Below are 12977 nucleotides of genomic sequence, written 5' to 3'. Positions count from 1 at the left end.
AGAGTGAATACCCAATATAAATAGTGGAAGTGTTTGTGTTTGCGCTGGAACAAATGACAAATTTGTAATAATTTGTATTTTTCCTTGCACACAAACTCAACAGTATTTGTACACATTGGCCTGCTACCCTGCCCTCCAGAAGTCCTGCCAGTAAACAAAGGGGTTACTCACCTACGTGTGTGAGTGAGCAGGGTCACCGGGTTACACCACCCCCACCCGCTAACTAGTGGGTGCGATAGTTATCCCTCACTAAAATTATCATGGCTGCTTCAGCTTCACTGAAAACAATATACCCAATATAAATAGTGTTGTTTGTATTCTAGGAAAAATACAAATTTGTCATATTTCAGTACACATGTTCCAACCATGTGTTGGATCAATCTAACAACAACAGTACTTACCTGGCAGTCATTTAATTATCTCCCTCCCTCCCACTTTTAGTGATGTCAAGAGAAATTTTTGAATAAGCAGGTCTAAAATAAATTCTTGAGATGTTATGGATAGTTGTGTGTTCGCCTAGTGGCTTCACTTACCGAGGACGTGGAGAGGCAAGAGAGAGTCAGAAAATTATTTTTGTTAAAGGTTGGGGAGCAAGTGGCTTTAATTGGTTAAAGCATAATGACTATCAGGTAAGTATCTAAATAAAATTTATAATTGAAATTTAAAATTTACTTAACAATAATTATGAAATGCATCCGTATTGTATAAGCAGGCACTGTTGTACTCTAAAAATATTCTCTGTATCGTTATTATTAAAGCAAATAAATATCCTCTTCTGTTATGGAGCATATATTTCCATTAACTGATTTTTAGATAGCTATAACTTCCATAGATAACATAAAGTTATTTTATGCCTTTACAAAATGCAATCATTTGTCAAGAATAGTATGAAAAAAACTTAGAATAAACATCTTAATTGCAAGTATTGTGCATTTCAATAGATTTTTTCTTATTCTTTATTGTTGGGAATGATTGTGTATAATGAAAGTATTCTCAACAGCAAAAAGCGTGAATCTGTCCCAGATTTAGCCCCCCTTTTATGGAATTCCTTTGGAACCGTTGCTGCCCTCCTTCAAGAAATTATCAACATTTATCCAGCTATCAGTCCTGCCACCCTTACTGCTCACCAAAGTAATAGAGTTTGTAATGCACTTGCTTTGCTCCAGGTATGTTATTCAAAGTATGGATGTTCTTTAGGAAATATAGAATATTGTATTAGATTTGTTTATACAGTAATTAGTTATATTTATTAAGATAAAACTTTTCTAGAAAAATTTGTTGGACAAAATTATGCCATTTCCAAAAGGAAATTTAATGATTAGGCTTTTTTATGATTTTCTGCTATTCTCTTTAGTGTGAAATATGTCAGGTTCTATCTTCTATGAAGAGGAGTAATATATTTTATTTGCTTTGTGAAGTTACTGTTGAATATGCAATGTCATTAAAAAAAAATAAAAAAAAAGAGTACTTGCACTTTTTTGTGGTATGTTTAAAAAAAAATCAAAATGATAACTGGAAAATCATGGATGATGAAACATGTGTCTTAAATGACTTGGCTTGAATTTTTAATGGAATATTAATATTTCATATTGATTCATAGGGTTAAGGTTGTAGGTTAGCTTGTTTATAAGAGCTTATACCTGTTGTAAATATTTTAGTTACTAATTACCATTTTTCTTGCAGTGTGTGGCTTCTCATCCAGAAACGAGATCACTTTTTTTGGCAGCTCACATACCATTGTATCTCTATCCCTTTCTACAAACTATAAGTAAAACTCGACCTTTTGAATATCTTCGGTTAACATCGTTAGGTGTCATTGGAGCTTTAGTCAAGGTAATATTGTTTTTTTCAGTTACTTGTACAGGAGGTTCTTGAGTTGAGGTCAAATTACCATTACAAATGGCCTCCCATGAGGTTCTTGAATAAAAACTCTTAACTCAATTTCAAGTGAGGACGTTTGATTTGGCGACAGACAAACTCCTTGCCAATGCCGAGAGTAACTAATGCTGCAAAGTACTGTAGTGCATTACTCATCATTTTAGCATTAACTTGCATTGTTTACGATATGCATTCGGGACTTCAGTGCTGTTTTTTTTTATATATATTCGTGTGCGTATTTTTTTTTTTAGCTGTACATTAGGTCTGTCTGGAAAGTGTAAAGGAGACTTGTTCTGGTACTATTTACAAACATTACGCTCTTTACATGATATTATTTTGGCGCTAGCTGAAACCAGCCATTAAAGCTTTTGCAAGGTGTAACTACCCTCCTGGGGGTTAATGAGGGTAGACCAACCACCTTGCTCATACCAGCACTAGTAAACAGCTGTCACTTTTTATTTTGGCTCAGTGGAATACAGATGTTATCTTACTCCTCCACAAAATCCAAAATTAAGATTTATTTTTAACTGGCCTAAGAGAAAACAAATTTTATTTTCGTTCATTTCTTTTCAGGTGTGACTGCCTGTGGGATTTTTAAGTATACGGGTTTGTCCCGGCAATGAAGAGGGCCGTTGAGGAAATTTCATGTTGGCTGAGGAGACGGATCCTCATGATCTCTGCCTTGCATGTAAGAGTCATTCCTGTACGTAGAAGTCTCCTTGCCAGGTTTATCGGGAGCGGTAGCCCTCCTAGTGGTTGAGGTTTACCAGGCAATGGAAGAAAAAGGCTAAGAGGGAGCTTTCATCTTTGAAGTAGCCTTGAAGGGGAACAAACCTCCCCATCGATCTATGCTGACACTACCTCACCATAGTGACTGCTCATTCGATTTCCCCTGGGAGTCTGACGAGTACAAATGGCACTCATGTGACTCTGAGGCAACCCTACATGTCCGGGGCCTCCGTTGCTTCCCCTAATGAAGAAGCTCTGGCTGCTGCCACATTAAGGGAGTCTCTCTCTGATGAAACAGTTTATCTGCTGTGGCCCTCCTTGGGGCTCACTGGTTCCCTGTGTGAGGAAAGGTTTTAGATCTTGTGGCTAGGTGCGCAACAGTAGCAAACATTTCCTAGGGGTTGATTCCGATCTTCCCTAACGAGACTCCGTAGGTGGAGGACCGAAAGAGTTGCATGCTCGGCCACCTTGACCTCAGTCACTGCTTGCCCCAACCTTTGCTCTGGTTCGCTACGCTGGTGTGAGCAGTTGCTGACCAGTACTCCTCGAAGTGACTTGTGGGATCCCTTTAGGGTGAACCCAGGGACTAACTTAAGCTGTATCCCAAGGGCAGTTCAAGGAGTTGAACTTCTGTCCGAGTTCGCTCACCCAGAGGGGAGACAGAGTGAGCTGCCTGAGGTCTGCCTCCAGGTGTTGGGCAATCTTCCTTTCCGAGGGAAAGTTATCCTCCACCAGGTGTTGGGCAACCTTCCCTTCCTAAGGAAAGTTATCCTCCAACAGAAGCTGGGCAGCCTTCCCTTCATAGGGAGAGCTTTCCTTCAACAGCTCCTGTTCGACAGGCTCCTCGCCTGCAAAGAGATTTGCTGTCAGGGGCAAAAGGGGTTGATCATCCCACTTGCCCTTGGGAGAGATGACCTTCGCCTGAGTGGTCTCCCTCTTGGGTTTCCCACTGAAGTGCTTTGGACTAGTCCATCAGAGCACAACTTTTCGGAGCTGGACGATGATGGTGGGAGGCTATTGCTTGCGATCTCTCTCTCTCGTCATTGTGTCTGTAGGGCAGAGTGTAGCGTTACGCTCTATACAAGGCCAGTCTCTCGCTAGCTTGCATCTTTGGAAGAACCTGCTTCGCTGCCTGCGTGCAATCGCACAGCAACCGCCTGCCCTTCCTCTCCCATAGAGTAGAGAAAGACAGTGCACCTTACCGTCTTGGGGATAAGGCAAGCAGTGGAGTTTTTCTCCTTAACGCAATAGTGAGGGGCCGCACTGACCACTTTCTAGTGGACGAGCTTTACGTAGCATACTGCACCCTATCACCTAGCGAGGTGGGTGAGCTAGCTCGTCTGCCTGAAGAAGGTGCGCTCGCTACCTTTGCTATGCGTGTTGCTCTCTCTGGCAAGTCTTACCATCAGGACTCTTATGCAAGATACGAGTACATCACCCACCCAGAGCAAAGGTGAACTGCACTTCGCTGGCACACGCTGCATGCAACTCGCAGTTAGATGAGCGCACTTAGGTAGGCAACACTTTACCTGTGTGAGCTGAGAAGGGCACACACTCAAGCTCACCTTATCAGCCCTCATCTTGCTAGCACTCTCCTCATGGTCGGTCTACTTTGCTGGAGGAACTGTTTCCCTGCAAAGAAAGGTAGCTTTTCCTTCGCAGGCTGATCGTTTGGAAGGACATGTTGATGCTGCTCACTTCGGTAGGGAAAAAGAGTACGAGGATGGGAATAAGTTGACATCCTCACGGTCCCTCCCTTTCCATGGCACCCCACCTAAACCAAGGAAGCAGGTGCATAGGCATCAGGATAGGCTGACCTATACAGGGAGGCCAATCGCACGGTGTAAATCTTAAGCAGTTCCTCCTCGCCACAGGTGGCACTGCTTAACCGGGTCTTCCTACCCACTTCACATCTCTCTCAGGCTTCTCAACACCAGTCGAGGAGGCATTCCTTCATGTCGAGGTATGAGATCTCGAGACCCCCTATGGCCGAGAACGCCTTCTTTATATCCCCCTTTAGGAATTTTCCTAGCTCAACGGTCCACTGGCCAGAGCTTCCTGCGATATATTTACTCGCGCAGTAGGCCTCAAAATCCCTCAGGAATCGGGCAAAACTCTTACCAGTTTCTACATGGAAGATTCCAGGCTTGGGGTTCTTCCTGGAGTCGAGGACCTTGAGCAGATCAGACAGACTGCGTTCTGTCTGGAGAGACTGGACCTGGTCAGTGGAGACATCAGATGAGCTAACACTGGAGCAGGAGCTGGAAGTGTCACCAGAAGCCTCACTACCAGAATCTTAACTGGTAGACCCCTGTGATGATGTTGTCATTTCGGGTATGGCTGGTCTGGTGGTGTCCTTGGGATGGCCCCTGTCTTGGCAAGAACTGCCTCAGCTGTAGCTGCTGGAGCCTTTTCTGGGCTACTGGCTTTGGCCGGGTTGACCAGGAACTGCTCCCCTAGTCTACTGACTACAGTCTCTGGCGGACTAAAGGGGTTAGTGGCTGGAACAGGCGAGGAAGCAAGTGGTCCAGCCCGAGCAGGAGACTCCCAGAAGCCTGGTACAGGTGGGAGCAATGGTGAGAACCCCAGAGGGGGCTGGAGACCTCCAATCACTGGTTCTCTCTAGCTACCGGAATGGCCAAACCATTGACATTTGCCAAGCTGGGGATATGGAATGAGCACTGGCGGTCACTGTGGTTGTGACCCCAGTGGAAATGTGGCACGTTGGTGACGACTCAACGCTCTTTAGCGCCGCCACTTGAAGTGTCAGGGACTTGACCTGAGTTGCCAGGTCACTGACAATCGTGACGAGGCTCGCCACATCCCGACTAAGCCTCCTCTTAGCTTTTCGACTCTTGGTTGTTGACTGTGCCATATCTAGAGGTTGGTGTTTCCCGGGTCTGGGCACCAAAATTATGTAGTGGTTTGCGGACTGTGGCCAGAGGTAGCACCCAAACTGCCTAGTGTCAGAATGCCGACCACACACCAACGTTCACTACACAAAAAGGTAAAACGGTGGAATACCCAAAAAAATCTAGGTAACAGGTCAAGAGAACTGGGCACTGGGTACGACCACTTAATTTTATACTGGGCAAGGGGATCCAGACAGGACTGTAATTGTTTAATATTATTCAGAGATTAGCTGTTTTATGGTTATTTAAGAAACAAAAAAAAAAAAAAGAAAGAAAAACAATGATATTAAGAAAAAAAGACAAAGGCTGAGAAGGCGACACAATTGTGTAAGGTACTTTAATGAAATGCTGTCTTCAAAAAACAAAAATATTTATTTTTGTGAAAAGGAAAAAAAAGGCATACTGCAGACATTTGACAATGTATGTTGACAGAAATTCCCAAGTGTGAGGGATTTTACCTGAACTGCTGTGAAATAAACCAGCCAGTGGACTGCCGGAACGTATGTATATCAGACATACAGTGGCGGAGAAGGGGACACAATGGTATAAGGTAATTGAATGAAATTCTGTCTTCAAAAAACAAGAAAAATATTTATTTTTGTGAAAAGAAAAAAAAAGGCATACTGCAGACATTTGACATCGTATGTTGACAGAAATTCCCAAGGGTGAGGGATTTGACCTGAACTGCTGTGAAATAGCCCAGCCAGTGGACTGCGGGAACATATGTATATCAGACATACTTTGGGTATCTTGCTAACCCATAGAATTGTTGGAGTGACGTGAACTTTCCAAGATGTTATAAACTACTGTGAACTTGGCATAGTGATTCACTACTGAATAGATTCTCATCAATGATGCTGTGAAACAAATTTAGACATTTCCTAAAGATGATTATTGAACTAGTACTCATCAAGATGCCCTAGTTTGTAGCAGGAATTGTGAACAGCAACCTACACATGATGACATTTATTTTGTACTATAATATGTAGATGTTTGTAACAGCTTTAGGAAGTTTCTAGACTGTATTTGATATGCTATTTAGCCATCCCCTCTGAGTGTAACACTGAGGATTGTAAGTTTTTTCTCTTCTCTCAGGAATGATATGAACTTTTTTCTTTTCGAAAAAATAAATATTCTTCTTGTTTTTATCAAGACATCATTTCATTCCAGTACCACACCATTGTGTCCCCTTCTCAGCCACCCATTATGTACATACATATACCAAGGCACTTCTCCCAATTTTGGGTGGTAGCCAACATCAAACAAATGAAACAAAAAAGGGGACCTCTCCTCTCTACGTTCCTCCCAGCCTGACAAGTGACTCAACTGAGTTCGGCTGGGACTGCTAGGGTGCTACAGCCCACCCTTCCTCGTTATCCATCACAGACCCGCCCGAGAAGTAGTTCACTCGACTTCAGTGGAGGGTTGGACTTAAACCCCCCCAAAAAAACAAGTAAGATGAAGCTTCATTACGCTGAATCCCCTACTGCTGCTACATCCACGGTCATCCAAGGCACCGGAGGAAACAGCAGGGCCTACCAGAACTGCGTCACAATCGCTCGCCATTCATTCCTATTTCTAGCACACTCTCTGGGTGATTAGGAGGATAGCTCCTATCACCCAGAGCTTTCTTCACTCCATCCATCCACCTCTTGGCCTTCCTCTTGTACTTCTCCCATCAACTCTTGCATTCATCACCTTCTTTAGCAGACAGCCATTTTCCATTCTCTCAGCATGGCCAAACCACCTCAACACATCATATCCACTCTAGCTGCTAACTCATTCCTTACACCCGTTCTCACCCTCACTACTTCGTTTCTAACCCTATCTACTCGAGATACACCAGCCATACTCCTTAGACACTTCATCTCAAACACATACAATTTCTGACTTCCCTTCACTTTCATTCCCCACAACTCCGATCCATACATCACAGTTGGTACAATCACTTTCTCATACAGAACTCTTTACATTCATGCCCAACCCTCTATTTTTTACTACTCCCTTAACTGCCGCCAACACTTTGCATCCTTCATTCACTCTCTGACGTACATCTGCTTCCACTCCACCATTTGCTGCAACAACAGACCCCAAGTACTTAAACTGATCTATCTCCTCAAATAACTCTCCATTCAATATGACATTCAGCCTCGCACCGCCTTCCCTTCTCGTACATCTCATAACCTTACTCTTACCCACATTAACTCTCAACTTCTTTCTTTCACGCACCCTTCCAAATTCTGTCACTAATCGGCCAAGCTTCTCCTCCGCGTCTGCAACCAGTACAGTATCATCCGCAAACAACAACTGATTTACGTCCATTCATGGTCATTCTCGTTTACCAGTTTCAATCCTTGTCCAAGCACTCGAGCATTCACCTCTCTCACCACTTCATCAACATACAAGTTAAAACAACCACGGCGACATCACACATCCCTGTCTCAGCCCCACTCTCACCGGAAACCAATCACTCACTTCATTTTCTATCCTAACACATGCTTTACTACCTTTGTAGAAACTTTTCACTGCTTGCAACAACCTTCCACCAACTTCATATAACCTCATCACATTCCACATTGCTTCCTTATCAACTCTATCGTACGCTTTCTCCAGATCCATAAACGCAACATACACCTCCTTACCTTTTGCTAAATATTTCTTGCATATCTGCTTAACTGTAAAAATCTGATTTATACAACCCCTACCTCTTCTAAAACCACCCTGTACATCTAAGATTGCATTCTCTGTTTTATCCTTAATCCTATTAATCAGTACTCTACCATACACTTTTCCAACTACACTCAACAAACTAATACCCCTTGAATTACAACACTCATGCACATCTCCCTTACCCTTATATAGTGGTATAATACACGCACAAACCCAATCTACTGGTACCATTGACAACACAAAACACATATTAAACAATCACCAACCATTCAAGTACAGTCACACCCCCTTCCTTCTACATCTCAGCTCTCACACCATCCATACCAGATGCTTTTCCTACTCTCGTTTCATCTAGTGTTCTCCTCACTTCCTCTCTTGTAATCTCTCTCTCATTCTCATTTCTCATCACTGGCACCTCAACACCTGCAACAGCAATTATATCTGCCTCCCTATTATCCTCAACATTCAGTAAACTTTCAAAATATTCCGCCCACCTTTTCCTTGCCTCCTCTCCTTTTAACAACCTTCCATTTCCATCTTTCACTGTCTCTTCAATTCTTGAACCAGCCTTCCTTACTCTCTTCACTTCTTTCCAAAACTTCTTATTCTCTTCATATGACTGACCCAATCCCTGACCCCACCTCAGGTCAGCAGCCCTCTTTGCCTCACTTACCTTGCACTTTACTTCCACATTTTTCTCTCTATATCTTTCTTACTTCTCTATGCTATTACTCTTCAGCCATTTTTCAAAAGCCCTCTTTTTCTCTTCCACTTTTACTTTCACTCCTTCATTCCACCATTCACTGCCCTTCCTCATGCTGCTTACAACAAACTTCTTGCCACACACATCACTTGCAATCCCAAAAAAAATTTCTTTTACTAACTTCCACTCCTCCTCTAAATTACCAGTTTCTCTTACTTTCACTTCGTCATATGCTATTTTCAACCTTTCTTGATATTTACTTTTTACCCCCGGTTTTATTAGCTCTTCAACCTTGACTAGCTCCCTTTTACATCCACCTACTCTATTCCCCACTCTTGCTACAACTAATTTTCCTCCCACCAAGAAATGATCAGACATTCCATTAGCCATACCCCTAAACACGTGCACGTCTTTCAATCTTCCAAACATTCTTTTAGTTATCAACACATAATCCATTAACGCCCTTTCTACCACTCTTCCATTTGCTACTCTTACCCATGTATACTTGTTTTTATCTTTCTTTTTGAAAAAGCTAGAACTTATCACCATCTCTTGCTCAACACACATATCTACCAGTCTCACCACTCTTATTTTCACCTGGTACGCTATACTTCCCAATGACACCTTCTACCTCTCCAGCGCCCACTCTAGTATTTAAGTCACCCATGACAACTACATAATTCCTTCTACCCAATCCTTCTACACACCTAGTTAATTCATTCCAGAACTCATTCCGCTCTTCTTCACTTTTCTCACAACCTGGCTCATATGCACTAACAAAAGCCCAACATTCCCTACCAAACCTAATCCTTACTCATATTAACCTAGATGATATCTCCTTCCATTCCACTACTTTACCTGTCATCCATTCACTCAGCAATAAAGTCACACCTTCTCTTGCTCTTCCCCTTTCAATCCCAGACACTCCACCAGACATTTAACCAAACATCACTTCACCTTTCCCTTTTATCTTTGTCTCACACAAAGCCAATATATCCATCCTTCTATTCCTAAACATACTTCCAATCTCACATCTTTCACTCTCTATCGTACTACATCCACGCACATTCAAACACCCCAAAACTAGAGTGCGGGGAGCAGTCACTCTCCCTCCAGCTCCACCTCTTTGATGTCTCACAGGATTATAATACAGGAGAGGGGGTTCCCAGCCCCCTCGCCCCGTCCCTTTTAGTCGCCTTTTATGAAATGCAGGGATACGTTGGCGCTATTCTAATTGTTTTTATGCCCCCGCGGCCATTACATGTTTAGTATTATTTGTTTCCTTTAATTGCTTATTTGAATTTGACAAAAATATTTTATTGTCAACCTAATAAGTTTTCTTATTAAATCTGTTTCTAATAAGTCATTTATCATATTTTTTTCTCCCACAATGTGTCCTGTTACCAGTCTAGACATTTTTCCCTTTCACCTAATATTCTGAAACTCTACTTAAGCTTGAAGCCATCTTATCTAAAGAAGATAGAGCTATTCATAAATTCTGCTAACTTCCCAGAAATGAATGAACGGTCATATTATGTGTTTATTCAGCAAGCTCAAGGAAAGGGAAGGTAAGGGGGAAGTAAGGTTCTTGCTGGGTCCCCTTGCCCAGTATAAAATCAAAGGGTTGTGCCCAGGGACCAGTTCATCCTTGATTGCCTTTTACCCAGATTTTTGGGTATTCCACCGATTTACCCTTTTGTGTAGTGAACATTGGAGTGTGGTTGGCGTTTGGACACTGGGTAGTTTGGGTGCTGCCTCTGGCCACAGTCCGCAAAGCACTACAAAGCAGTTGGTCTGCGGATCGACTGAACGTTCCCCAACAGTTCCTTCCGTGGGCGTTCCTACTATTCCATTGGAATCCTTGAATGGGAGTGAGGTCCCGTCGGATTCCAGACGCAGTAGCTTGGCTATGCAGTGACCTCACAGTGACCTCCTCTTGCACCTACCAGCCTGGATGTTGTCTGGGAGAGATTGAGTTTTATCCTACCGTGCCTCCCCTCTTAACGAGAGAATGCCTTGATGAAGTCTTCGAGCTTCAGCATTCCATATCATTCCCCTGCTGAAGCTTGGTGATGGGCAAGAGGGCTCTCAAACTGGGGAATTTTGTTTTCTCAGTTTGACTCTAAATTTCTTTCCTCTTATGTCTACCACTTATAATTGTTTCATTCTCCTTCATATTTATCATCTGTCTCCTACCTCACTGTCAAAATTCTCTTACCCATTTCAGTCCAGATTTTCTTTTAGAGGACATCATATCTGAGATTGGAATTTTTTTCTCAAAATCAATTGTGGGGGCTGTGGTGGTCTTGCCAATTACCTGATAATGTTTGGAGACCTAAAGTGTCAGTATTTCCATACTGGCACATGGGACTCTTCTCAAACAAAAAACTTGACCTTCAGATTCCAGGGGTTGGCCGGTTTCTTAGAGATAGGACTTTCGGCATTCGGTCCGGTTTGCCTGCCACTATGATTAAAGTTCGGATGATCTTATTCTTGTAATGCTCTCAGTCCCCTCAAGCAGGTTTGGCATACACTTGAGCAACTCTAATCATAGTGGTACCATCCCTTTTTGGTAGGGTAGGGAGTGGATGTAAGGGAAGCAGCTCTTGCAGGTGTCATTGTTGAAGAAATTAATTCCATGAAAGGTTAAAGGGGTCTTCTTTGGAATTTGAGATAGTCTTATTATTTTCTTTCCCCTATACTTATGTTTTTTTTTTTCATTATCATTATTACCTCTTTCCTACCCCCCTAAAAAAAATCAATGAATAAACTTAATGTTCCTCATACCCCTGAATCAGATGGCGAACCCCAGACGCCGTTAATGACCTTTGCTGATTTATTTAGTGAAACTCTGTTGATGACCTAAGAACAAAAAGAAAGGACCCCTCTACTAGTGTTTCAAAACCGAGTAAGTCGAGTAACAAAGGGAAGCTTTGAGTCCTACATGTTACCCAAATTCCAATAGATACTAATTATCATAAGCTACATAGAGCATTTAAATGCTATGGTGAGATAAAAGAAGTAAAATGAAACTTGAAAATGAAAAATGGCCTTCATGGATATCTTATGATAATCATGAAGAAGCATTTATTGCAATATGTAACATCAATAATATTAAATTAATAACTTAAATGTCATGGGTGCCCTTTGTGATAAGATGCCAAACAATTTGAATGTGTATAGACCTGCTGACTGGTTTGAAAAAGAAGTTGATTTTACTATGCCTTCCTAGAGAAAGCCAAAACCACAAATGTAGCCTAAAGGGACTATTGGGAATTATTTTAGAATTCGCAAACTAAATTAGGAAAAGGTAGGAACCATTGCACCAGGTGTTATATCTCACTTTGGAAAAAATAGCTTCCTCATCTGTGCCAAATGATTTTAGTTAGGAAGGGGAGTAGTCTTCAATAAAGACCAGTATGAATTTACAGAAGAGGGAATATTGGCCATGTGTCCATTAACAGCATGGAAAGTGCATAAGGTTCCTGGGATGTCAATAATTATCCTTCCTTTCCAGGATGGTGATGTGCCTTTCCCCATCAGTATTGGAAATGAAAGAATTGAAGTTTGACCTTTCAAACAGAAGCCACTGCAATGTTTCAATTGCTTCAAATTTGAACACCCTTCTAAAGTTTGCAAAAATAAAAAAATGTGTAGCATTTGTTCCAGATCTTACCATGGAGAGTGTACACTTGAGGCCAGGTGTTTGAACTGCAACTCAAATCATAAATCCACTGATAGGAGCTGCAAGTTTTATAAGTTAGAAGAAGCTGCCCTCAACAAATCCAGTGTAGAACACATAAGTGTGGAACATGCCAAAAGACTACTGAATAGACAGCTATGCAAAGGCATTAATAATCAAGAGGAAATATACCACAGTAGATATCAAACCCACCTAGTAGTACCCGCAATTCCAAGAAAAAAATGCATTATCTAATGACAGTAATGTGTTGCATGACAAGGTAAGCATATTGACTTCCGAGGCTTTTCCACGGTGTATTAAAACTGGGTCATTGTCCATTTTTGTACAACCATCATTCCCCATTACCAACAATAGTACTAACCTCTCTCAGGCCATATCCTTG

At 42.1% G+C, this 12977-nt stretch overlaps 1 protein-coding gene across 1 annotated transcript in view; it reads left to right on the top strand.

Moving 5' to 3' along the window:
• Nucleotides 1-968: 968 nt before the first annotated feature.
• Rcd-1 (Required for cell differentiation 1) overlaps nucleotides 969-12977 on the top strand; it is a 271308-nt gene continuing 259299 nt past the window's right edge. The window contains exons 1-2 of the mRNA XM_068379545.1: nucleotides 969-1166; nucleotides 1684-1833. Coding sequence (XP_068235646.1) covers nucleotides 969-1166; nucleotides 1684-1833 — 348 coding nt within the window. The remainder of the gene's footprint in view (nucleotides 1167-1683; nucleotides 1834-12977) is intronic.

This window comes from Palaemon carinicauda, chromosome 9 (assembly GCF_036898095.1).
Source record: "Palaemon carinicauda isolate YSFRI2023 chromosome 9, ASM3689809v2, whole genome shotgun sequence".
Taxonomy (NCBI): domain Eukaryota; kingdom Metazoa; phylum Arthropoda; class Malacostraca; order Decapoda; family Palaemonidae; genus Palaemon; species Palaemon carinicauda.
The sequence above is the reverse complement of the archived record's forward strand: the minus strand, read 5'-3'. Positions and strand labels throughout refer to the sequence as shown.